The 26,801-nt window shown below is 50.0% G+C and overlaps 1 protein-coding gene across 4 annotated transcripts in view; it reads left to right on the top strand.

Annotated features, from left to right (window-relative positions):
• Positions 1-26,801, top strand: part of LOC144170708 (uncharacterized) — a 188,649-nt gene that overhangs the window by 139,604 nt on the left and 22,244 nt on the right. Inside the window, exons 4-9 of one of the 4 annotated variants that reach the window (XM_077700667.1) lie at positions 19,401-19,527; positions 20,473-20,834; positions 21,572-21,805; positions 23,445-23,513; positions 24,499-24,576; positions 25,332-25,491. In XM_077700667.1, the coding sequence (XP_077556793.1) occupies positions 19,401-19,527; positions 20,473-20,834; positions 21,572-21,805; positions 23,445-23,513; positions 24,499-24,576; positions 25,332-25,491 (1,030 nt within the window). The remainder of the gene's footprint in view (positions 1-19,400; positions 19,528-20,472; positions 20,835-21,571; positions 21,806-23,444; positions 23,514-24,498; positions 24,577-25,331; positions 25,492-26,801) is intronic. The other 3 variants (XM_077700668.1, XM_077700669.1, XM_077700670.1) reach the window with 3 other exon arrangements.

Below are 26,801 nucleotides of genomic sequence, written 5' to 3'. Positions count from 1 at the left end.
ACACCTCGCAGCGACTGTGGGCAGATTTCGCGGCGTGGGCCGATGTACGGCCTGCTTGCACCTCGAAGAGTTTACTATAAGAACAGGATCGGTCGGCGTGAAGGGAGAAAAAAAGAAAGAACAGTCGCTCGAGGACCTTGCGGTGGCTTGTTTGCCTTCCTGCAGCTCGAAGAAACACGACGAGCGCTGATGGTGAGTCGAAGGCGAGGCGCATGGTGCGACAGCTGGCGGCGAAGTCTTGCCGTTGCATTCGGAGAGAAGGTTCCGGCTTAATTGCCGCCCGTCAGCCCGTTCTAAGTGCTCGGAACGGGGGCGGTGGGCGCACACGCAGCTTGGCAGCTCTGAGAACGTCTGTACCCGCAAATGGCAAAACGGAGCGGGTCCAAAGGGCACCGACCCTGTCCGTAGGCGTTCCCTCCGGGTCGCCGTTCCGCTATACGAGCGCCTGCTTCTTTTTCTTGTCTCGGCGTCGTAACGAAAGCCTTCTGTTTCCGAGCTAAGTATAAGCAGGTATAAGCTTGTATCACTGGCAGAGAGTACAAAGAGGTGGCCTGTTACGGGGAAAACGTACACCTCTGTGGCGCACTTTCCTTTGCGGATGTTGCCGCGAGGCACGAGAAATTGGGAAGCGCTCTGTGCGTGCTTGCACGCAACGCTGGCATGCAAATGAAGCCCCTCAATGGCGGGCGCCGGCCGGTCAGGTTCCTTCTACTTGGTCTGACTCAGTTAGAGCAAACGCCGCTGCAAGCTCGACCTCCTGGACGCTTTGCGGATGCCTATCGAATAAACGACATTGTGATGCTGTGTTTTGGACTTGTTCGCCAGCCGTGTTTCGAGCACAGCGCGGGCCTTAATCCTTCCAGCGAAGAAAGTGTCGTCTCCGCTTCAGAATTGGGGGCATCCCTTCTGTCAACTTTTTTTTTACCGCGTAACTAAGCCTCCTTTTCGTGCGGCCATTCAAGGCGCACAGCCTGCCTGGCCATGTGTTGCGTATCCAGCACCCCGCCGCATGTTCAACACATCCTGCTAGCGTTAACCCAAGCTACATGAGTATTTTTGTGCACTGGTGCAATGGGTGAACAACAAGTAAAAGTGCAAATTTATTCGCGATTTGCGATACCGTTATATTAAATAGAACAAAACGTCAAGCTACCGTTACACTGCTTCTCGCTCATGCGGTACCTGCGCGGGGATTACAGAAAGACCGCATACGTCACCCGTACCTCATAATTCATCCGTACCGCCATCTCTTACGCGCCCTAAAGGTTAGGACCGTTGTTGATAGAACTGCTGTCGTCTGCTTTCAATGTCAATGAGATGATTTCTTGCTGATCGGTTATGGGCGGACATTTTGCGTAAGGCCGGCTTAAGATTATCGCATACAAAATATTCGAACCTCTAATCTCAAGAGAGGTTGCACCACGAAGAGAGATCACGTTGATTGACGACGTCGTTTTCGTTACTTGCATAAGTTCCGTTTTCCTCTCGTTTCAGTTTATGTATTATTTTCGGATACTCCTCGTTCTTGCTTGTTGGTCGCAAGGTCGAACCCCCGTGTTTCGCCGCGCAGAAGATGCATCGTCTGTCTGCATCCTATCTCGGAGCGAACAAATTGGAGTCCCGATTCATCTTCCCGGACTCTACAACCAGCGCACTCGCTCGGCGGCGCTGTCCTGCTCCACAGCCGCAAACCTCACGAAGCGCACGCGCAAGATTTGTACATAAATAGCTTCTCCCTCCCCGCCTCCGCAGCTCATTGCCATCAAGGGCAGATGTGGCGGCCGAAGCGTGGAGAAGCGAAATGAATCAAGAGTGAGGACGCGCGCGCGCTGGGGCTGCGATAATTTCTCCTCACTTTCTATCTTTCTATCTTCGCGCGAGCGGTTCTGGTGAATAACTCGCCTAGCGTCCCCCTCTCTCCCTCTTTCTCGCCAATCTTTCTACCCAGCTGCATCAATCCCGGCAGCCCCTCCGCTTCTGCAAACCTCTTCCGTTCGCTCCGTGTGATATCCCGTTACGTCTGGTCCTGCTAGACCATCTCATCCATATCACCGGGTCTGCTGCACACAACTTGAACGGCTGGCATTCATTACACTGCTGTTTTCTTCTTCTAATTCAAGAAAGGGCGTCTGCTGCACGCAACTTTTCACTAGTGTATAACTTGAACGGCTGCCGTGTGCACTGCTGCTACTTTCATCTCCATCGATTTTTTCTTCAAATTTGAGAAAGGGCTTTTGGGGGAGAGGCATCGTTATGTGCACTGACGTCTCCATCCGGCTGTTTAGCAGAGGGACGGGACCGCCGTAGTTTTCGCCTATCTTTCGCTTCGTTTCCGTTTCTGTCTGTTTCCTCTCGCCGCCGTGGCGCGCTCTCCCCCCTCCCTCCCTCCCGAACCAGGTGCTACCGTATAAGGCTGGCCCGCCGTAGCCGTGAACGTAGTGGCGAGAGATGTGGCCTCCTGTGCACTCGGGTCGTGTGCTTAACAGCCGTCCGTTGATATGCGTTTGCGGTACACGTGTGCCCGCGCGTGTTCCTGAACTACTCCGGCGCGCAAAGCTCTTCTTTTTGTGTGTGTGTGTGTAGCGAGCTACATTGGCCGAGGTTCAGCAGTTTCGCGTGGCTCCTGGAGAGCCGTGCTACGCATGCGCGAGGAGCAGGGACGTCTCACGGCGCACAGCTGGCGCGCCGGAGCCGTCGCCGCGGCGACTGGATTGGATTATATTGAAATGAATAGGATTAAATTTGATTGTATTGTATCGGATTGGATTGGATTGGATTGAAAATCGTTTTAGCAGCAGTCAGCATGATAATCCGCTAATCCTAGACAACCAGGAAACCTAAGAATAACGAGCTGAACCTTAGCTCACGCTACGTATATCCTGGCATAGCCGAGGTAAGCCACCGCTATTTGTTTTTTTTTTTTTGGGGGGGGGGGGGGGATTGTTTTACGGCGTAAGTTCCTTACAATACAGCGCTGCACCCGTCATCCGCGCAGAGTTGCAAGCATGGCTAGAGTCCACCCACGGGAATAAATTGTACTAGACTCAGTTTCGTATTAGAATAGCTGGGGACTGCTCTTTCTGCCCTGGGATTCCAGCCTCGTTAATGGTGGTAGGTTGATACAAACTGATGGCCGTTTCCCGTACAAGCTAGCAGCTGGCGGTCAAGGACGTGCTGCGGAGTGCCCCCAGTGTTTACACTGCGAGTTATGCACATCGGCGAGACGAAGCGAGAGGGGCCCGATAGCGGGCCCCGACCGATGGGAACGGGAAAGGGAAGCGATACGGATGCCCTAAATTGTTTTCTCTTTCCCTGTAGCGATATCGGGAGCCGTTACTCGTCGTCCAGAAGAAAAAGAGAAATGCGCGTCCCGCTCGATAAAATGGAGATGATTGTTTTGGTAGGCCATTCGTCATGTAACTTTCTGCAGATCGCTGTTTTTGTGTGTGTGTGTGTGTGTGTGGTGTGTGTGTGTGTGTGTGAGAGAGAGAGAGAGAGAGAGAGAGAGAGAGAGAGAGAGAGAGAGAGACGCTTGCACACAATATAATGGGTAGTGTAGAGCAATCCATTTTTACCTGCCAGTGTTTGCGCTCATTTTGTAGAAAAATGCGGCGAGGTGCCCTCGAAAACCATTAACGACGCGCATAGCGGTTTGGAAATCCCGCGCTCTTTTTTTCAGGGACTGGCACCGGTAAAATGGCCCACTGCTTTTTATTTGGGGCTACGAGTTACTTGCCCTTTATTTCTGCCGTCCATTGACGTCGAAAGATGAATAACGACCTAGTTCGATGGGCCTTATTTTATTCTGGCTCTTTCAAAGAAAATTTGTGTGTCCAGGTTTGCAGCGCGGGCCGACGATAATGCTGGATGGAGTTGTTTGAGGACGATAAGAATGGTCGCCCATTATTTCGCCGATTTTTTGCGCGGTGTGCGGTCTGCTTTTGTGCTCAGGTGGAATAGAAATAATTTGCACATGTCACTTATTTATGCCCGCAATTCGAATCAGGTCCATCATGAATGTACTTCATAAAACGACCTTTGTGCTTTTCTAAAAAAGATAGCGGCTGCAAAAGGAAAGGAAAGAAGGAATAATAATCCCGGGCCATCTCCACTAAGGTGAAACCTGGGGAGTGGCGAAGGATGCAGTGTATAAGTGTATTCTTGGCGCCTTGGTGTTTTTGCCAACGGAGATGAAACCGTTGGGGGGGTGGAGGTATACAGCTTCGCTCTAAAAGTCTCGTCTCTGAAGAACGAAGCGTTCTAGCACGAGGCGTCCCGGTGTTTTGTTTAGTGCGCGTCACGGTCTAGCGTGAGGCGTAAACGAGTGTCTGGGTGTTTTAGTGCAGCGACTACATGAGACGACGGTTACGACAACGACGACATGAGACGCCAACAGCCCGAGCCCCTCTGAAAAAAAAAAGAAATAAAACAAACACCCGTGGACATTTTCTCCTTCAGATAAAGCGGAGCAGTTCACGCCGAATCGCGTAACAGTTTGTGTCAGTATTCGGCGAGGAGATCCTTTCGAAGTTTTTTGGGTGCAGTTGAGCACTCTTAGCAGTCACCACGTATCGCCCGGCGCTGGTGCACCCGTATCGTAGGACGATATACGACGAGCGTGCACTCATTACAGGCAGCTTCGCTGCTAGATTGGCATTTGGCCGTTAATCCTCGTCTCGCCGCGCCTTTACCCGTGCTCTTTTTTGCCCCTCGCCTCTCTGCTTAATTTCCCTCCTCCACCTCACAACGCGGCCTCCTTTCATGCCAGCGTACCTGCACTGGGTCGCGATTACCGTTCGAGATGTGGGTGCCCCAGGCGTCCCTATTTTCCTTACCTCTCGCGCAGTCGGCAGCGCTGTACTTGCGTGCAACATTGGCTAGGAAGATCCTGCCTGGAGAGATGAGCACGGCGGGGGAAATACCTAACGTTCACGTGCTTGAGGCTGGGCAAAACTTTTTTAATACATAAATCAACCCTCTCGTTTGACGAAATCGCTTTCAAAACCTCGCCTTATTAAAGTGTTTTATGTTCAACACTTATTCGCTTTTAACGGAGCATCGCTTCTAACGAAGCCAGTTTATTGTCTCCACGACTACGTTATACACGATGCCAGTGAAGCTCGGGTGGATTGTTCTGTTCTGTTTCTCGTTCCGTTTTTGCTAAGTCTCCTACGAGGCTTTGAAGGAAGCCAAATTGTTCATTAACATGGCTTGCTGCGCTAGCTTTTGTTGCTGGTGTTGCAGTTCTTTCGGGCATTTATGATGACGTGAAACGGTGTTGGTCTTCACTAGACACTGTCCGTGTTCTCAGTTGATTCGGATCATTTCATCCTAAGTCTTTTTTGGTCCGTGTGAAATCGAAAGCGAAGGTCTAGTAAACGTCTACATTGTGTCTGCAGACCTCTGTAATACTTAATTGGACCAGAAATGTTTAGTCACGCACCTTTCATAAAAATGGGTAATTGTAGAAAAATATGCAGTCAAAAATTTTTCGCGGGTATACGTTGGTTGATGACTGACGTTACAAGGTACGCAGTTCTTCCGAAACGCTCCATTTTAACAGATTCGCTTCTTCTGCAGTAGTTTACGGGAGCGTGTAGTGCCGACGTGTTACAACGCAGCTAGCAGTGCACGTAATTAGGATGGCTGGGCGCCGAGAAGCGAGCGGGGACTCGACTGCCGGAGGAGTGTCGGATAATCTCGGCGACAGGTTCGCAGCCGAAAGTTTGGCCGTCGTCGCGGCTGATCGATCGGCGCAGCCCAACAGGCTGCAGCTGCGCGCGTTGAGGCGAATGGTTTTCCGCAGCGCTGAGCAACGCTCGCCGCTATTCATGATCCGTCCTCGCCATCATTACCGGCGTGATCGTAGATGGGAACGATGTGCCGCCGCCGCTTGTTTGAAGTTGACCGCCCCTCTTCGCACTTTTTTTTTCTTGTCCTGTCACTCTGAGCCATTGATTTCTGCTACATCAGTTCGGGATAGGTTGGTGCTATGCATATTGCGCATCTCCCTATGTGCCCATCTCGCTCTCTCTAAGCGCAGCATCTGCAATGGCAGTTGCCGTCAGCGCTGTCTCCGACAAGGAAGAATTGACGTTTTTAACACGAAAGTGTTTTTATTCCTGGATACACAAAGATTTGCCTGACGTCATATCCGTCACGGAAGTGACGCCAGTACAACGAATCAAGCGGCCTGTAAAGGGTGCACCCCTGCACACGGGGTCTTCTTGCGGGGAAGCAACCTTTAGTACTATACGTTATTCTTCGGGTTGTTCGTTTTCGGGTTTTATATTTTAACACGAAAGTGTTTCAGGCTGGGATACACCAATATTTCACTGACGTCATATCCGTCACGGAAATGATGCCAGTACACCTTTGCCGAAGCGACTCGCCAGCAGGACGTCGCTCAACAAGCACACCTACAAGACAGCCGCCGACCCGCAAACCATGCTCAGCTGCAGATTTCGCTGCACATTTCACTTTCGTGTTTTACCGATTCCTATGACAGAGGAATCAACCACAGTATTGTAAAAAAAAAATTCAGTCCCGAGGGAGCTCTCAGTGTGATATTTGAGGCAGATCGCGTGCAGTGCCCGCGTTTGCAGCCTAGCATGACTACGCGGTGGTGTGACACAAGCGATCGGCTGTATTTGTTACATGGTAGCTGGCCTGATTATCACGCGCTGAACAAGCTGCGAAGCAACACGATTGCGCGAGCGCTGCATGTCTCGGCGAGGCCGACGGGTTCGCCCGTTTTTCCGTCGTCTGGCCTTTTCGCTCGCCCTTGGTCGTACTTTTCTCGCCGACTACGTCTCCTTGTTCGTCGTCGTCGTCGTTCCCCCGTGCTGCCTCTCTCAGAGCCATGGTCCTGTCGCGTGCGCCAACGTCATCCGCACGGGCACGCTTTATTTCGGGAAGGAGAAGGCGCCCCGAAATCGCGGCGAGGGCTCGAACGACACAAACCGCCGGGGGGGACGACAGGGCGGGGCGCCCGCCACCCGGGCGCAGAAGCGAAGGGAGGTTAAGGTAAAGATAGAGGGACACGGGGTGAGGGGGGAGGAGAGGAGGAGGAGGCAGAATGGCTTTTAGGGGGCGACGGCTTGTTTGTGCCTTTTCTGAGCAGCGGAGGCAGCTGAACACTGGCGGCGTCCGGATGAGGGGGGGAAGGAGGGGGCGGGGGGAGAGTGAGGTCCGCCCCACCGGGGGTCAGGGGCAACGGCGGGACTGTGAGCTCTGCCAACTGAACGCGCGCCCCGGCCCAGACGGCGGTCGCGTGTGTCGCCTCGTCCCTCAGCCGATATTTCATCTTTCGTTTATGTTTTCGCTTCTCCCGTTGATTCGTTCCTTTTTTTTTTTTCGCTTTTTTCTTCTTCCACAGCTTGCGGCTTTTGTGTTGCGACTTCTGCTCATTGGAAATCGAATGCGGCAGCCGGAGGGCTTCTGCCGCTTTCTTTTTGCAGCCGACTCGCCTTCGTTCGTTTTCGTCGTATTTTCTCTTTCTTTGTTCGTTTCAATCCTAATCTTGCGTGGGGAAGCTGGAGAGGTCACAGATGCCGGCCGAGACGTCTGAAACCAGCCGTCGCCCGAGGGCGATGCACGCCCGAGTTAAGATACAGGCCGCAAGGCGTAAGCGAGAGAGAAGTCTTGGCTGTTCGTTGTTTTCCGATTGTAATGCCGTTGTCAAGTCAAGGCTGTACGGCATTCTTGGGGGGGACGTAATATAAAACACGAAAAAAATATTTAAAATTTTTGTAAGAGAGAGAGAGAGAGAGAGAGAGAGAGAGAGAGAGAAAGAGAGGGTGAGCAATGTTGTTACTCGTGCGTCGATAATTTTCCTTGCGGTGACCTGGTGGCAGCTGTTAAGTTTGTCGTTTTGACCGATGTAGGTAAGCGTGATGGCTTCACTGTAAGATTCATTGCTACTTCAGTTGCGTTTGGCAACTTAATTTCGTTTTTTATGTACGTGATGTTTATATTTCTTCCGCAAACTGATCGCGACATGTCATCCTGACGGTTACTTCGCTACAGGTCATCCGAACGACCGGTCATTGTGACCACCGTTGCAAATCATGTGTGTTTTTGTGTGTGTATGTGTAGGGGGGGGGGGGGTGTCTGAAGAGAGTGCACTGATAATAGTTACGTTTATTTTGAACGCCTGTGTTCTTCATTGGTGCGTAGCTAGTTGACCCATTTGGTCTTAGGGGCTTTCCAAGCCGACGTTGCTGGTGTTATCTTTGCTGCTTGCGCATCAGGTTGCACAGCTGAAACCCGCGGTTGCGGCTGGGTAGTGTGTTGCTCTACATGTGCGGTGCTTCTTACACCCGAAAAAAAAATCTGGTGAGGGTTGTCCCAATTTGACGCAGATAAATGAAGACGCCCTGAAATTCGTCACACGACATTTTTCAGCTGTTTCTGCTTTTCCGCTGGTCGAGACAAGAACCTCGTTCGGAAACTGAAACCGTAGTGTAGCAAAGGCTACCGAGAATTCATTTCGAGCCGCCTAACCAGGTTCCTTGCTTTCCGAGTTGTCGCAGCTTCCGGTTGTCCTAAGCTGCGGCTATAAAGGTTATATTTACTGGCCTGACTACATGTCCCTCGTTTTTTTTAGATGCAGAGCATCTGATTCACTCGCCTTGTCCCTCCGGCGTCGGCGTCGTTGTTGTCGTCGGCGTTGTCCACCCCTCTGCCATTCTCCTCGCCGCGCGAGCTGCGCTCTCCGCCGCTCACCCCCTCTCCTCTCCGATAACGAACACTCTCTCGCGAGGGGCATTGGATTGGATTGGATTTGATTGGATTGGATTGGATTGGCTTGGATTCGGTTGGATTGGATTTGGATTGGATTGGATTAAAGTGGATTGTGTTGGATTGCGTTGCGTCATAGCCGCGGCACGTTGCGTCATAGCCGCGGCAGACGCGCTGGGGCCGGCGCATGTGCAGTACTCTCTCTTCCGCGGTTTCCTCTCCTTCGGGCGCGCTGCGCATATAACCGGTGTGCCGTTCTCCGGCGAAGCGACATCCACGCTTGGCTCAAACACCTAGAGTCCACGCCGCTTTACAAGTACGCCAACGTCGTCATCGACTGGGACCAGCTTACGCAGTCCCCTCAACGTTATGAGCGCTATAAAACGCGTTCCCTTCGCCGCTCCGCCTATGCGTCGCATCTACACAGGGGTTCCCGCGAGGGGAGGTGGGAGTTTTTAAATTAAAACACGCTTTTGTTTAAATTATAAATTAATTTGTTCTTTCGCGGCCTCGGCCAGAAGTCCCAGTTAGCGTTCCGAGCAGATCAATCACCACAGACAAGGTGGACGACCCTGTTTTGAACCCTTAATCAGCAAGAATTTATTTTGCAGTCACAGCCGCTAGCGGCGCGCGCCATGGAATTGCACTCCGGAGTCCGTGTTTCAAACAGAAGACTGTAAAGGGTACTTCACCGCAAGCAGCGGTGTAAGGCGGAAAAGCCAATTTATGAAAAAGAAGGGAGCTTTTGCGTCAGGTTGCCCCTGTCGGAGGCGCCAGTGGGAGTAAAACAAAATGAAAATAAATATACAAACTCGTTTAGCGAAACGACCAATCATGCCGTTGTCAAGTCCGAGCGAGCTACCCGCTTTGCGAGGCGCTCGACGACGGCAGCCGGGAGGCATTGACGACAAAGGGCGGTCGAACATCAACACCTGTCGCTGACAACCACATTGTACCTCCCTCATTAATTGACGTGGACGTCTTGTTTTTTTTTTCTTCTCTTTTCTTGCTGCGAAAAATATTAAAACGTGAGATGGCGTCTGTTTAGTCTATGCTGGACTTGCGTGCACTTGAAGAATTCTAATTTATAATTCTGCATTCCACCTTGGGAAGCTTCCTCGTTTTAAACTGATTAATCTTAAAGACATCGTTGTACATTGCCCCAACCTTCTTGATCATAGCAAAGATTCCCAGCTACTCAGAGTATTCAGCTTCTGTTAATTTATGAGGCGTCGTACAGGCATCATGACCCTTGGCATCAACACCACTTTGGAAACGGAGAGATTCGCCGGTTTTGTTTCTCTCTCATTTTTTTCCCCTACTTGTGTACTATAGGTATTGCATTACGTGGCATTTGTTGTTGTTTTTGTTGCATCGGTCGTCGGAAATCCAGATTTCCCGTTCTGGGTGCTGACGCAACAGAAAAGCCAATAGACGCAAAAAAAAAAAAAAGCTTGCGCTGACTGCGCACTCCATCTTTTACATTGCTGCCGACCTTCACTGATGTCTGGTCTGTTTTAATGTCGCCATTTTATCACGATCATTTGGAAGAAGGAGCACTTGTTTAGGTACGCAATGTATCCGTCTATGTTAGTGCCAGGTGCTTCCACAGTCTTGAAGTTTTCAGAGCCGAGAATGTTCTTTAGGTTTACCTCTTCGACAGACTCTTGCGCCCAAAGGTGGAGCGATCTTGACAGCCGCTCAAAGGAGCAAGTATCAAGGCGTCTGTCAATACTCCGCGTGGAAGGATGCCTATAGATAGCCGTGTTCGGGACCGCACTTTTTTCGCTCTCACCCGCGCTCGCGTGTGTGTCCCTCGGTGCCTTCTTTAGCATCGCGGGATACGTGCCTCGGACTATGTGGTTGAGCGTTGCGCGCACGAAGCCCCGCGTCATCTGGTGCTGCGGCTAAATATACGGGCCCTGCAGCCCGCTCCGCACCCGTGCACGCAGTTCCCGGAGGGCCTCTTGCCTTCATTCTCCATAACGCCTCCTTCGGCTCGCACCGTTGCCACCATGTACGCACCTTCACCCACGCAGCACGCGACGCCATTTTGTTGTTGCGCCGAGGTCCCCGACTGGGACTTCACGTGAAATTCGCGACGTCAGCGAAGCACCCTCGCTTAGCTGTATATATAAGAACACGGGGATGAAATGACGTTCTTTTAATTAAGAATACGCGGTAGTTTCCCGCGGGACGCAACGCCCACAACCTACTACTTTGACAGAGGCGTTCCTCAAGGCTCGATTCTCGTACTTATACGCCTCGAGATTCGCGATCGCTGCGCCGCCTGCCGCCGCTTCTCCGCGGCGTTTGCGGGATTAGCGCTGCGTGGCTGATAGGTGGTCATGCAGTGTTTTGGTTCTCTTTCGCTTATATTTGCCTTTCCGCGCACTAAACAACTTGTTATGGTGACGTCTGTAAGCAAACTGCACGTTTAGGGCACTTAAAAAAAAAACAGCTGCGTCTTGGTAGAGCGCTCTAACGCCAACAAGAGCTGCCCGGGGAGGCGGTTCTGCGCGCTTCTTGGGCGCTCTTGCGGGCGTCGGCGACGGCAGCAGCATATCACCGCTGTCACCTTCGAACACGTCAGCACAAGTGAATTCTATTTATTATCGCCTCGTTTAGACCTGATATTGGCACTGTAAGAGGTTGATTCGTTTTGCAGCGCAGACAACAAATGCGGCTTTGCTTCGAATATGTACGCCGTAGAAAAATGTTTCGGGGATGTGATAACCCAATAGCTGACAAAAACTTGTGCCTTTTATGGGAATATAAGCCACGCGAAAATGTTAAGTACACTCGAAGGCCGTGCGTTGTCAAATATGTGCCCAATGAAGCTTTATAGCAAGCACCAAGATATAAGTTAATGAAACCACGGGAAAATGAATGGTCCGCAAGTCAGGAATAAATAGAATAGTCGTACGGGAATAAAAAAAAACCGAGTGCAGCCTGTGAAATACTAAAGACGTTTGTTTGAGCAAGGTAGTATTCAACAGACCAACTAGATGCGAAATGCACTATTTCGCTAGACATTCGGGGGGGGGGGGGGGGGGGGTGAGGAGGAGGACGCTCAACTATCGTTGTTTACAAATGCGGAACAAATCAACGAATGAACGTTTTAGTAATCACACACACAAGCTGCGTGTTCACTTTTCGTTTGTTTTTCGCCTTCAACGAACGGCTGATCACTCGGCGGACGCATTTTTTGAAGAATACAGGGTAGGCAGTTCACAAGCGATACGAGGTGTCGTTGGAAGAGTTGATTGACTTGATTGCAGGGTTTAACGCGCCGACGAAACGGAGGCGATGAGGCACGCCGTAGTGGAGGGCTCCGGATTAATTTTGACCACCTGGAGATCCTTAACGTGCGCCGAAATCTCGTACACACGGGCTCGTTGGAAGAGTGTCGTATCTGATAAGAGTCTCTTATTTCGGTTTATGCTAGATTTTGCAGTCTCCCTGTGTCATATGACGATGTTTCGAAGAAGAGTTTGGTCACGGACGCGGATTACTCTACAAGCCCATCTTGGCGCTTCTGCGGAGGATAAATGTAACAGATGAATCTTTGCGAGCGCTCACCTCGGGACAAGACGACACAGCATTAAATTTGTCGTCGTGTGCTGACTCCGGAGTGTAATTTTGCATTATCCATCGTACTTCTTTGGTACAATGTTTGCGAAATTTATGCCGCATTGGCTTTTTCAGGGTACTGATCAATATCTATGTGATATTGGCAAGCGTAACTTGCGTGCTGTCAGGTATGAGTGCTCCGCTGCATTTTGTAGTGCACAAAGTCGATTTACATCATAGTGTGTATGGCCGCAACATGACCATCGGAGGAAACACTGCTTACGGAGACACTGCCATTAAATTTCAGGGCAGCAGATTGCAATCAGCTGCATGCAAATGCTCGCTTCGGGACGCCGGCCTGTGACCCACGCCCGGCGCTCATATAGATCTTTCTAAGATCGCGTCATAAACGTTTATACTCTCGTGAACACACCAGGCTTGCAAACAGAGTGCCTGCTCCACGTTATTCGGTATTTCGAACGCGGACAAACGGTAAATCGCTGTCTTGAACGAGCCCCAAAAGCAACGGCGACAGGGGGGAGCGGGCCGGGGACTCCCGCGCCTGCTTTCGAAACGGGCCGCTAGGGGGATTTCAGTGGCGCCCCTACAGGCCGCGCTCGAGGCGTATAGTATTCAGCCTGGCTGTGAACCGCGTTGCTCGCACACTCGAAACAGACTCTGCTGGCCGCCTCGCCATGTTTTCATATGATGTCGTCGTGTGGACAGAAGCTGCCGACTATGACTGCTGAACGGCTCCTTTTGAATACCCGGATGATTGTCGTGTTAGAGTGTCCTCGCCACTACTTCAACTGTGCATATCGTGCTAAGTGGGTGTTCAAAGTGCAGTGAAAAGACTCGTATGCACCATCTTCCCCTCCCCTTTTTCCCATGCCCCACAACAGTGCCTATTGGCCTCTTCCTAATAGTCATCCATTCCATTCCATTACGATAGCAAACCAAAAAAAAAAAAAAACTAGAAAGAACGTGTTAAAAGCGGCGTCGAAGAGAGGCGATATAAAAAACTCCCACCTCCCCTCGCGGGAACCCCTGTGTAGATGCGACGCATAGGCGGAGCGGCGAAGGGAACGCGTTTTATAGCGCGCATAACGTTGAGGGGACTGCGTAAGCTGGTCCCAGTCGATGACGACGTTGGCGTACTTGTAAAGCGGCGTGGACTCTAGGTGTTTGAGCCAAGCGTGGATGTTGCTTCGCCGGAGAACGGCACACCGGTTATATGCGCAGCGCGCCCGAAGGAGAGGAAACCGCGGAAGAGAGAGTACTGCACATGCGTCGGCCCCAGCGCGTCTGCCGCGGCTATGACGCAACGTGCCGCGGCTATGACGCAACACAATCCACTTTAATCCAACCAAATCCAATCCAATCCAACCGAATCCAAGCCAAGCCAATCCAATCCAATTCAATCCAATCCAATCCAATCAAATCCAATGCCCCTCGCGAGAGAGTGTTCGTTATCGGAGAGGAGAGGGGGTGAGCGGCGGAGAGCGGCGGAGAGCGCAGCTCGCGCAGCGAGGAGAATGGCAGAGGGGTGGACAACGCCGACAACAACGACGACGACGCCGGAGGGACAAGGCGAGTGAATCAGATGCTCTGCATCTAAAAGCAAACACTGAAACAGGAGATGTCAGGTTGAGCTGCTCCGAGCACAACACAAACAAAAGGTCCCAACAGATGGCGCGCGAGCAGTGGGAACGCGGGAAAATTGAATTGAGGAAACCTCCAGTGCATTCGTTGGGAGGAGCGGGAGGGGAGGGAAAGAAGGGGAAGAAATGGCGTAACGTGGCAAAGGCGGCAGAAGACTGTTGTCTCTTGTGGACATTTGTAGCGAAGCAAGCAGGTATAAGCCCATTATACATGGGACGAATTTCGCCTGCGAATTCGGAGTTGCGGGGCTTCTCGTGCGGCAAAACGATTTATTTTCATATTTTCACTGCTGCGACATATTGCCAAATGCTCAGCGGCGTTCACAAGAGAAGTTCGACTTTTCCAAACATTTGGAAATTCGCCACAGCAACGAGAATAGATCGTTTTGGTGGACGAGCGGCGCCGCAGCTGCAAATTCGCAAGCGAAATTCGCCCCATGTAGAACGGGCTGTACGCGGCGATTTTTTTTTTTTTTTTTTTGCATCGCTGTCATTTTCTTTGGCGATGCAGACACGACTGTCCGTCCAAATGGTTTCCCCACTTTCAGTGAATTCGAGTTCCTGTCCTCCCCTGCGAACGCACGAGCGCCCTATGACGCACTTTGCAGAGGCCACTTGTGGCCTCGCTGTTGCGAGGAGGCGCATGCAGCGCCTCTTGCGTTATGGGCCGCCGTCAGAAACGTGTCCTGTCGCTGGAGCATTGCCCAACAGCTACGCAACCACCTGCTGGCCGTGTAGACAAGCACTTAAATGTTGAGCCGATCGACAATGATCGGGCGAACTCAAAAGCGGGTTAGTCCGGACAGCTGGGGCCGACGGTCATAAATCGCCAGTATACCCGCGAGATAAGCCGGGAAGGAGAGCGGATCGACGCATAGTTCCGCCGTTCCGCCCCGGGGAACCGCACAAGCCGCGCCTGACGTTTACGACGGTGTGCGGTGCTATCGCACCCGAGCCTCGTAAAATGGAGCAGGTGAAGAGAAAAGGAGCGACTCGAACGGCCATACACGCCGATATCGTCGGGAATTCCGTTGGCGAAATTGAGAGTTCTCCGCGGCTTGTGTGTCCGGTCGCGAATGCTGGCTCTGTGGCTGACTTTACACTCGGAGCGAACGTCGAGACGCGGCAAAATAAACAGGAATGTGCGAATAGCAGGATTTCGGTTTTTTTTTTTTTTTTTTTGGAATGCCGTAGTGGACAGAGCGTCTCATTGCGAAAGTGGCGGTGGTCGTACCCTTACAAATTTTGAAAATTTCGCTTTCCCGTTCAAACTTGGTGCTTCATTTCATGTCTGTGCTATAAGTTTACACAGCATGTGCATTGCTCTTTTTTTTATTTTTTTATGAATGAACACCAACTTTCTCGGTTAAAGTGAGCAAAGAAAAAAAGAAAGAAAGGTAGGTGTAAGTGGTCGCCATTAATTGACGCGAACCAATCAACTTGTGGACGACGTAGATCGACGTAGATGGTGCAATTTTTGCGTGGTTTTCTCTGACGTTGTCAGCCTTGCAGAGGATTTTTTTTTACTGTTTGTTTTGTTATCGTGTGCGTCCCTAGCATTTCGCAAATGAGCCACAAATTTACCCGGTACTCAAAGCGTTTCTTTTATGATCCCTAAACATTAGGTATAGGGCACTTGCAGCTTTCGGTTGTGTGCCGACACCAGAAGGCGCAATTTGGGGTTTATCGAATATCGAGAAACGTAGACTACTCTATCAATCGCACTCTGACCAAACGCGCCGTGAAAGCAGAACACGGCACACATGAAGTCACCGTTCCGAGCGGATGGAAATACTACACGCTTACGAAAGGCTCTCGGCAGTGCGGCAACCGCTTTGCATGTTTTCATTTCCTTTTGGTCCTGCACGCAATGCGCTTCGCGTTGTTGCTTCCATTTGCGGGGATACTTTACGAGGCCTCTCTCCACGTACCCGCAGTGCTGGTCAGCGAGCACGACTCGTGTCCATTCACCCGAACGAAAGCCATGAAGGCGGCGAAAGCGAGGCGATTCATTTTTACAACCCCCTTGCTTACGCGTTCCGAGGTGCTTCTCTCAAGAACCGCCTTAGCTGCCCCGCCGAGTTGAAAACAGGTAATAAAGAACAGCCGGAGTGGTTAGGGTGGTTCGGAGCGATCAGGTTTCGTATATGTAGCATGTGTGGTATCCTTCCGTAGCGTTCCTGCATGTCCGGTCGGTTTGGCGGGCAAGCGCGTGGTCGGGCCGGTGAACTGGCCGTTTCAAACTGTGTGCGACCACCTTGTGTGTTTGGTTAGATGCTTTACTTTTGCTGTGTCGTTCCACGAGGGTAACCATGGGGGTAAGTCAATTGATATTGGACGAATGAATGAATGAATGAATGAATGAATGAATGAATGAATGAATGAATGAATGCGCATGTGGGATGAAGTTCGGAGCAGTGACAGAAGGGTAACCTAGGGCACAAAAAGTGCGAAGACGCAGTTCGCACGAGATGTACTCAGAAGCCACGCCTACAGAGCGTTGGTAAATCATATAACACGTTTATTCTATATAGCGCGAGAACTTCTGCAGGGCATACTAGTAGTTTATTTTCTCAACAGCGAATCACACTATATGCCCAAATAGCGTCGCAGCTATCGGGCACGCTCTAGGGCAAATTTCGCCAGCAACGCCTGTGACGTTAAGAAATTGGGACCGCTATTAAGGAGCGACTAATGATCGCAGATTGTACAAATGTGACCCAGGGCGCATGGGGCTGCCGGTGGCGCAAAACATTACCTGCTGAGTGCGAGTCGGGAAGCAGGTTCGCTCACGGTACGATGTCACAATGCTTGGCGTAAATGGCCACATTTCATAATGTTCACGGTGACGCAGCGTAAATGTGCCGCCGTTACACCACGCCATTGAAGCCTTCCCCAACAGCCAAATTTTAGGTCAAACACCGGAATAGGGGCAAGGGCGCAGGAATTAAGCTCTGCTACGTATACTGCGAGCTGGTGTTGCTTGATTTTTTTTTCTGGTGCCGGTACTGCCTGTCGAATTGATGGGTTATAGTTGGTGGGGCCTATGACGTTTCACTCGCATGCGCAGTGCGCTGCTGAACGCTGGGGTAGAGGGCAGGGGGCGACAGACAGGCACGTCGCGAAGAAGTTTGGGGGCGATTTTCAGCATTTTCAGCTGTCAGGCCTTGCACTACCTCCGTTTTTGCATGAGCGGTCCCACGTCTTAAAAAGTTTGGCACTGAGTGATAGCCGGCCGTGGCACAGCGGCCTGTAGTATGTGCTCTGTCACAACGTCGCTAGTAGGTCAACTATCTAGTTGAAACATTGCTTATGCTATTGTTCAGCCTGCGACCTCATTAAAACTTGGAGGAGCTGGGATGTGCGGTCGTTTCGTACCAAATCGTCTGGGAAGTATAGATCGGGCTTGTGTGCTCCAAAGTCCTCGTTAGTGGACGTCCTTCAGCTCAGCCTGCGCCCACGCAGACGCGAGTTGCGTTAGACATCCAGTCGTACCAGCGATTGCGGGACTTGCAGCAGCTGCCCCGCGGCCTGCGTCTTCATCGTTCGTCTGGTTTGCCCACCGAGACAGCGAACACGTTTTTTCAATTAGTGTCGCGGCGCGTTGAGGAACGCGGCAGCGGCTCAGCGATATCGAAAGCAGACGCCGCGCGGTCTTGCCGTCTCGCCACGTCTCTCGCCACGCGCTCGCGCCGACATGGAACAAAAGCGTCCGCGTCGCGTCGACATCGAAAGCCGCATCCGCTTCCGTCTCCCGTTGCGCGATTCGCGGACGCGATTTGCGGCGGCGGAGGCGTCGGCGGCGCGCGCACTTGGCAATGGTGCGGGCGCACGCCTCATTTCGCCACTTGCGAGAATTGAAGACTGACGGCCGAGGTCGTTAGAAGCCGGAGGTCGGCTCCGCTCTTCCTTCTTTGTTGTTCCTCTGGTTGCTGAGTGGCACGGCGATATGCAGCTTATGACGCCGTATCTGGGGCATCATATTCTTACCAACGAACACAAGGAACAGTTTAACACTGCACTCCCCCCCCCCCCTTTAGATCATGGTTACAAGCAGATAAGTATACTGTTGCGGAAGCAATGGATGGGGCATGGCAGCAAAACTTTGGGCGTTGATTTGCATCGATCCATCAACAGAGCGACTGACAGAAGAGCACAGAACAAAAGGGTGGAGACAGCTTGCATGCCGCCGTCGAGAAAGGAGGGAGCTGACTTCACAATGGTGCCGGCATTGCCAGGGTGACATTACCCGTGCCATACGTATACGAAAAATGGCATTAAATGCTTTATGCCTTCAGTTTTAATGCCATTAATTCGCTGCTACACACAAAAATCTAATGCCATTTGTTCTGATGTTATTTTTGGTTTTAACGAGTTCCGCACAACTCATTCACCATCACGAATGCCTTAAATCTTCCTACTCTCGTACACGATGAGTACCAAATTAAACCAACGAAACTCTCAGCACCAGAGTGTTGACGCGGAAACAAAGTTGAACTTCGAAATAAGGCAATTTTTTGTGCACTCTTGGTGGCGAAGTTTTGAAGAAGATGAAGTTTACTAAAACAGTGGCAAAAGGCGAAACATCGTGCTACTTGTCGTGTTAAATTTTTCGGATTTGGTTACCGCTGGCAGGCGACAGCAGCTGCTGAAGCCACTTTTAGAAACGGCTCACACTATTTTTAAGAAAACACTATTTCTCGTAACGTTTTCTTTCACACAAAGCATTTTTAAAAAACCCTTGCAAGACGTTTTTCTCTACATTAAAGACTTCTCAAATATGAATGGATTTCTGTTTTTGGTCATGCATGATCACCATTATGCCTAACGCATTTAATGCCCTTGCGTTTTTGCGTGTAGCACGGCCGGCCAAATTAATGTCATTCGGTATCTTAGGCCGTAAACTAAGTACTTAATGTTATTTTTCGTGTACGTGTGGCATGGGTATAAGTCGAAACGCAGCCCGCCACATGCCTCTGTGCATGGCGGCAAAATGGGAAGCTGGAACAGGGCTTGTGCATTAGCCAGAACCCTAGGTTTCTGAGGGAGAGGGGCAAGATGCTCTCGCATACTTAAAGATGTGCCAATGGACCTTCATTAACTTTTTTATGGGTGTGTTTTGCCCATTTGCAGTAGGGCTCTTAAGTTGCTTTCATTTTCAATTAAATATCTTTTTGTTGGTGCTTTCCTTTAAATTGCTCCTTTGCTGTTCTGTAGACTACAGGGCCAGGAACAATCTGTGTGAGTTTCAATTAAGCATGCTGTTACCACAATCCTAAAATAAAGGTCTTTCACTGGTGCAGGCTTGGTTTCTCAGTTACCTTGTGTGGCTTGGTATACATATCGGTTCACGTATTGCTGTGCATATTTTCGCGTAGCAGCATTCAGCTGACATTTCTTGGCCTTTTTCTTGACTCATTTCAGGGCCTAGATGGGGGGGGAAGCGCTGCAAGCCGGTCCAGTCATGGTGGACACAGCATGGCTCCGGACTCAGTCTTGGCTTCCACTCCAAGGCTTGATGGCTACCGCTTCTCCATGGTCAACCTGGAAGGTGAGGTCCAGCTTGGGAGAGCATACTGGCCTGGTCAAACACTTAATTTTCTCCTCCCCATAAGTTTTGTGGATTTTGAAGGGACACCAAAGACAAAGTCCCTATTTTAACATAAAGATTGCCCTTTTTGTAGCCTGTGCCATCTCTTGAGAGGCTTTGGCGGCAGTGTGATAGCATTTGTAGCCGATGAAGTCGCACCTGTTGTTTTCTTATGAAATGCTGAGGGTTCAGCTGAGCTCAAATTGTCTGCATAATTCTAGTCGCTCACAGCACTTAAAGCCAGAAGAAATTCCATGGCTACGACATTATGTGGTGTACGTTTACTGTACCCTGAAATGCCCTGCTATGTTTCATTAGGTTCGCTCAGCAATTCCAAATTCCAAACTACCAACTTCTTCACAACAGCGCCAAGTCAGTATCATCATCATAATCATTATCACCAGCCTATATACACGCACTGCAGAGCAAAGGCCTCTCCCACAGATCTCCAATTACCCCAGTCCTGTGCTGACTGCGACCAATTTATCACCGCAAACGTCTCGATCTCATCTGCCCATCTAACCTTCTGCCGCCCCCTGCCACGCTTGCCTTCTCTAGGGATCCACTCTGTTACCCTTAATGACCAACGGTTATGTTGCCTTCGTAAGTCAGTATGCTGACTGCCTATTTTTGGCTGCTTCCCCAACTACATCATAGTGCTTTTGCCCTGTCGTATATGGCGCAGCAGGCAAGTGATTTCAAATCCACCCCTGTAGACATAATTCCTCAGTAAGGGCAACAGGCACGTTTCTTGTCAAAGAACACGAATGTAGACAGGTACAAGCTGCCAAATCTTTCGAATAAAATAAATGTCGTATGTTGTCTTCGTAGTAAATCTGCCGATTCTATCGTATACTCACAGAACGATCCCCAATTCCCCTTCCCCCCTTTTCGGTGGTTGCGCAGAGAGCCAGGACGTGGAGCTGGATGCCATACTGGGTGAGCTGTGCGCCCTGGAGAGCCAGTTTGAGCGCGAAATCAACCAGAAGGGCCACTCCCGGGCCTACACGGGCGGCAGCGGCACTGCACGAACAACGAGCCCCGTACTGCTCAGTCTCGTGCCGACCCCCCCGGCCACGGCCTCCTCAGTCGGCTCCACAACGTCATCGGCCATTGTGGCCGGCCAGGGCAACGCTCCTCCACACGCGGTGGTGGCAGCGCAGTCGCCCTTCAGCTCGGGCACTTCCAGTCAGCGCTCCTCGGGGCACAGCCGCTCGAGTTCGTCGAGCGGGGGTCGAACAACCAAGCTGGACTTGGGGCCTTTCCAGGCAAGACCAGCATCCCTTCGTCCTTCTGATACTCGCGTCGGAAATGCACATGCCATACCAACTCGATGTTTTTGAAAGGGCCGTGAAAACAAAATACAAGTTTGCTTTATTAAAAAGACTGCCTTTACCGAACAACATTAACACCAATCTTATTGCAAACTTTAAAGAAATAATTGAGATAGTAAAGAAAACTTATGTAGCAGTGATGACTCCCCAGCCATTTTCTAGTGAAGTTTCAATAACATCACAAAATTTCATTTGTCCACCGACCTAAGCCTCTGCCAAGAAACCCGTGCTTTAAAATAAAATAAAACAATGTTTTCCGACTGCTTTCATTCTTTCTTGGGAACATCTCCCTTCGAAGAGAACAAGCTTTTTACATACCCGTCTCTTCCTTCTTCATTGCCCCAAGGTAAGCTTGTCGGTTTTCATCCCTTTTTTTTGTGCTTGTTTTCTTTATTTTAAATGGCAGCTATGGCAGCGGTAATGGCAGCAGCAGAAATGACTTGTGTTCTCATGGCACTGAAAAGGGAGTCATAGCGCTTATTTGCAGCTGGTACTTGTGCTGGTGCGTTGACACCGGTGGCCCTTGAGAAGGTTCTTAATTTTAGTAGAGTGCTCCTCTGCTTTTTCTGTCACGTTCAGCCCGCAGAATAGTGGCTACTGGTTGCTTAGAGCAAGGATATTCATAGTCTACAAAAGACCACCCTTTTTTCCACCCTGGTGGGGCCTTGCAGGATGGAATTGTGACCACGAACGGCGCTCCCCGGACTGACAGCCCGGATAATGACTCTGCCTTCTCGGACAATGTGTCGATGCTATCATCCGAGTCGTCTGCCTCGTCGGGGGGAGGCAACAACAATGCCGCCCGCTCCGCAGCTCCTGCAAATGGCTCGATCAGCCACGGCGGCCATGCACCCAAGTCCAGCGGAAACAGTGGCGGTGTGGCGCTGGCATCCTCTCCCACCCAGGTTTGGATACCTCTGTGTTTGACTCGCATTTTTTGGCACTCGCTTTGAGAAAAGCATGCAATCTCTATCATGAACGAGTTTTGTTTTGAGAGAAGCCAGGTTGACTTGATTAGGGGTGGAAGTGCTGCGCCATTTGCACCATGCTGCGCCAATCTGCCTTTTATGTGCCATCCTGCTCCAAATGGCAATATTGTGTCAAAAATGCTCCCAAGCGGTGCCCCAAAATGTGAGGCAACAGGGAGATGCCAGTCACTTTGCACAGGGCGCAGTAAAGACTCATTTGTTCTACTGTCATTGAAGACGTGGCATGCTCCGATGCACTTCCTAAAGGGATCACGCTCTGAGCAACGCCGCTCGAGTCACTCGTCGCAATTTTCTGGTCTCCAAGTGGTGGCGTTTTTTCACGGGACGTGGTATCCAACTTGGGGTGCGGGCATTCACCAACTTTTGCCCCTAAATGCAGCTTCACTGCACGGCACGCTCCGCCATGAAGCATGCGTCGTCACCAGCTGTAGTTGCAATCTTCCCACTTATTGTCAAAAACGAAAAATTGAAATTTAATGTTAGCCAGACCCTCACCATTTTATCTTATCGTGAGTGGGCCTGCCAGGCCAAAGGTTCGATGCCGCAGTGCGGTGTGGGACAGGATGAGATAACAGGCCCAGCCACCCTGGCACAAGCGAGAGGGGAGATTCTGTTAAGCTAGCAGATATCTGCAAGTAATCACCTCCTAGGTGTGTCTTACAGTACAGCACTGCTCTGTTCTTTTCGGTGAGGGTGAGGAGGGGGATTCTCCCCCCTACTCCTGTAAGCCTGCTGTATTCTCTCAAAACAAAAGGTGATAAACACTCTTAAGTTCGTTATTTAAATGAACAAGACACAGCACGGTATTTTTTAAGTAGGTAAATGCATGCATTAGTTAGTCAGTAGAACAGGTAATATGCTAGGGTATTTTTATAGTGTGTTTTGTGAACATTAAAGATTATTTTTAATCTCTTTGGAGTCTAAACAGTTTTAGTTATGCAATGCATCAAATTATCTTTTGTTTCCTGTTTTTTTTTTTTTTTTTTTTCAGTATCTTTCTTTCGCAGTTTCCCTTTTTTTCTTTCATTTATCTAGAGTCTCGTTAGGTGTAGAACAAAGAAATCCTAACAGCTCAGGTGCAAGAGGGACCATTTTGCGTATCTTGAGTCTTATCTGGGCTGTTTGTCAAGGCTGTTGTGACAGTTACTATTGTTGCCGCCGTGAGACAAATGTATCTTCAACGTTATTTACTTCATCACATCAGGTGCCAGTCTCCACTGTTCTCTGCACTTGTTTCCGCGCAGAGCTTGTCTTTTGTGCTCAGACGTGCGCTGTTTATGCTTTGCAGTGAAGCACAGAGCGGGAACGCACTGCAGCACGAGCTCGCCCACTCTGTGTTCACATCCCTGCCCATTCGCATTCCCATTTTGGGCTAGCACAGACGCACACGCTACTGTCGTTCACTCTGCTTTCCACGCGTGTGGCACTGCTTGTGATGCTTTGTGTTTGCGCTCTGTCCTGTACCGCTGCTGCTTCGTGTTCAGAGAGTTTGCGCACTGTTTGTTTCCCAACACGCACGTTTGTTCCCCGCCTGTGTGTGTGTTTGCCATTGCAGCTCTTAGAGGCCATCAATGCCAAGCTGAGGTCAATTCAGGCAGGCATTGAGCTGGACTCCCCACCCCCTGTGAGTCACCTTCCTTGCACTACACCGCCAACACCCACCGCTAGACCCCTGCAAAAGTTTGTCACCCACTTAAAAGTCAGATGCAGTCTTTTTTCCCCTGAGATTGGCTTTATCTATCTCATATACTACATTGTTATGTAATGTGTATGTATGTATATGCTACATTGTAATGGTTGTAATGTGACCACAAAAACTTAAAATGTCATTTTTATATAATACATTAGCAGCAAACCTTTTTGTGCCATATAGGAATTACGGTATGAACACACAGTATAACAGAGTCTTACATTTGTTCCAAAATTTTACATTCTTGGGATGAAGATATGCACGGTTTCCCTGTGGGTGTTGGCGCCATATTTTGTGCACCATCATTTTCTCATCACACCTGAAAGCTGTCATTGCGAAGCATTGTCATTGCTTCATTTCAAGTAGTGCTGCATCATAGAGTGCTGTTGCTACCCCACCGTACTTGTAGCTTGCTGCAGCCACAATTTGTCTTGTGTCCTTCTATGTCCTCTAACTTTCCAGAAGAAAACTGGAGAGGGCACAGCACATCCTTGCTTTGCACTGCTGCTCTTCTATGCCTTACACCTGAGTGATGTGCTGCCTCCAGTGTTTTGTCCACCTCATCTATGAGTGTTCCAGCCATACTTAGAGAACAGTTACACTGCTCAGAGATTGTGCTCCATTCTTTCTGTCTACCGTGCAATCAACAGTAAAACAAAAGAAACTAATCTCTTATCCCCATTGAAGAGGTGAAAAACTTAAGTTTCTCAATGCTTTCAGCTGGAACAAAAGTGATGTCTCGTATGCACCTGTTGCAGCAGCCTTGTCGTCTTGCCCGAGACTTTGATGGGCACCCTGTGTCTCACCTGTGCCCTGCTGTTCTCTCTTTTTTCCTCTCTCCTCCCTCCTCTCTGTCCTCCTCTCTGCCTCCTGTGTCTCTGTCTCCCACTCTCCTCTTCCCCTCTTCCCCCCTCTTCAGGCAGAGCAAGCCGCACGTCTCAAGGCTGAAAAGATTAAGATAGCTTTGGAGAAAATGAAGGAAGCCAGCGTGCAGAAGGTAGCAGTACAATGACGCCTCTTGGCTCTTCTTTCAGTTTTTTTATATCACTACCCCTCCCCCCCCCTTTTTTTTTATGGAAGGTTCTTTGAATACAGCTGAAACCAATAATGAGAATGACAATTACGATCAAAGAATTACAAGAAATCATTGTGTTTACTGAATTCTAGAGCTCACTGTATTGATGCATTGATTTATTTAGTACTAATGCCCAAAGGAGCGAATAAAAATTATGAAAACGAGTAACATGAACACCTTTTTCTTTCCCTTCTAAATCCTGGTAATGTATGTTTTAATAATGGATGTAGTGCTAAAAAATTACAACGAACACAGCTGATCTCCTGCCTGATGCTGTATGAGCTTAACTACTTATTCCTTGTGTTGTATCTCCTCTTTTCACTGTTTCTATTGCCTTATTGCTCATGCTAGAAGCCTCTACTTTTTCTACACTTTAGGCCTCATACATCTCTAATACCTACATGCACACTGTAGAAGTGCTCTAGAAACTGAAGCTGTCGCAGGTTCCTTTTTGTGACCCAGTCCAGATTGTGGCATTTTTCTGCAACTCGCCGCTTTGAGATCGGTAATGTAGCAGCATTTTCCCAAGTTAAAGACAATAAAGCCATCTAGTACTGTTAGATAGTGGCAAGGTTCCAAGCGTTGGATAGTTGTGTATGTGCATCAAAAACGTTGGGACCCTGTTTAAAGTGTGCCTCTCAAACTGTGTGCTGCACGCGTATGTCCCGGACGTGCAGCTGTTCATCAAGGCCTTCAGCGCGGACAACAGCGCCAAGAGCCTGCTGGTGGACGAGCGCATGAGCATTGTGCACGTGATGCGCCTGCTGGCCGACAAGAACCACGTGCCCATGGACCCCAAGTGGGCCATCCTCGAGAGCATCCCGCAGCTGTACATGGGTACGTGGGGGCAGCCACTCGCAGGGAAACCAAGGGGCTGGGCTGCTTTTAAAGATGATAGTCTTCTTTGGGCTACTTTAACGCGAAAATTTTGGTCTGTCTGTATGTTTGGTTGTCTGTCTATCTGTCTGTAACTCGATTCAGCCACCCGGCCAAAGAGAAATAGAAGTTGCACTGTAGGTTTATATACCCGCAGCCAAATCTAAACGTCTGTCAGGTGTCAATGTTCATTCTTGTCAGCATTGTTGAACAAGAACAGGACATTATGCAAATACGAGGTAGAAAATCAGTACGTGATATTTGCAGTGTTTCTTTATAAAAAATTTATGGGTGCTTGATTTTTGCGATAGCAAATGAAATACTACATCTACTGCAGAAAAATTCACTCCGTCGCATGCTGCCGCCCGTGCCACCATAGCTCCTGGCGGCATTTTAAGAAATCAAACGACAACAATTACGAAAGGTTCTACTTGATAGGTTCCACATTCCGCTTGGACCACACGTGGAGAAATGCAATGTGGTTCTATAAACGCCGAAGTAGGGCGCCTCGATTCACGCGCGTCTCTGCTGTGCGGCAGCGCTGGCATCGAGGCACCTGGCCTGGAGCAGTGGAACGCAGTAAATTTTAATTGACTTGAGCAAACGTCTAGCGTGTTATCTTGGGAGGAATGAGACTTGAGAGGGACAGCATGAGAGGTGAGTGGGAAAGAGAAGGGAGGCATTTACTTGGCAAATGTCGACAGTTGGCATTTGCAATGAAAGGAGCAGATGCGCAGCCAAATTTTGGGGGGGCAGACAGTCGGGAGCTGTTTGAGGTGCATGCTAGTGCAAGGGTGATGTTCTTTTCGGGCTTTGAGGCATCTCTCCGGATTTTCGACAGTTGTGCAAAATTGATCACACCCATCACTAGCTTGCAGTAGGCACGATGGATGGAAGAAGCTGGCAAGTAAATAGGGCATGCACATTGCAGAATGGCATAATGGTTGTTTTTAATCATGGCTCAGTGTAGTGGGTGAGTGAAATGCACATGCAAGGGATGCCATTCCACATAAGTGGCACTCGTGTGGAGTGACACAGGAGCCTTTTGAGTTGTGCACCTGTTCAGAGAACATGTCCCCCCCATCCTGCAGGGTTAGTGTGTTGCCAGGTGGTAGTGTGGAAGAAAAATAACCTCGAGACCACTCCGCCCAAGAAGTTGGAGGAAGCCGTGTTTACGTAGTTTAAGGATATGAGAGTTAAGAACGTTCCACTTAGTGGGGAAGTGATACAACCAAAAGCGCTGTTTTTCGGGTGCCTGCTGTGGTGTGATA

The sequence above is a fragment of the Haemaphysalis longicornis genome, unplaced genomic scaffold (assembly GCF_048455015.1).
Source record: "Haemaphysalis longicornis isolate Haplotype H1 unplaced genomic scaffold, Haemaphysalis longicornis Haplotype H1 scaffold_2, whole genome shotgun sequence".
Taxonomy (NCBI): Eukaryota; Metazoa; Arthropoda; class Arachnida; order Ixodida; family Ixodidae; genus Haemaphysalis; species Haemaphysalis longicornis.
The sequence above is the reverse complement of the archived record's forward strand: the minus strand, read 5'-3'. Positions and strand labels throughout refer to the sequence as shown.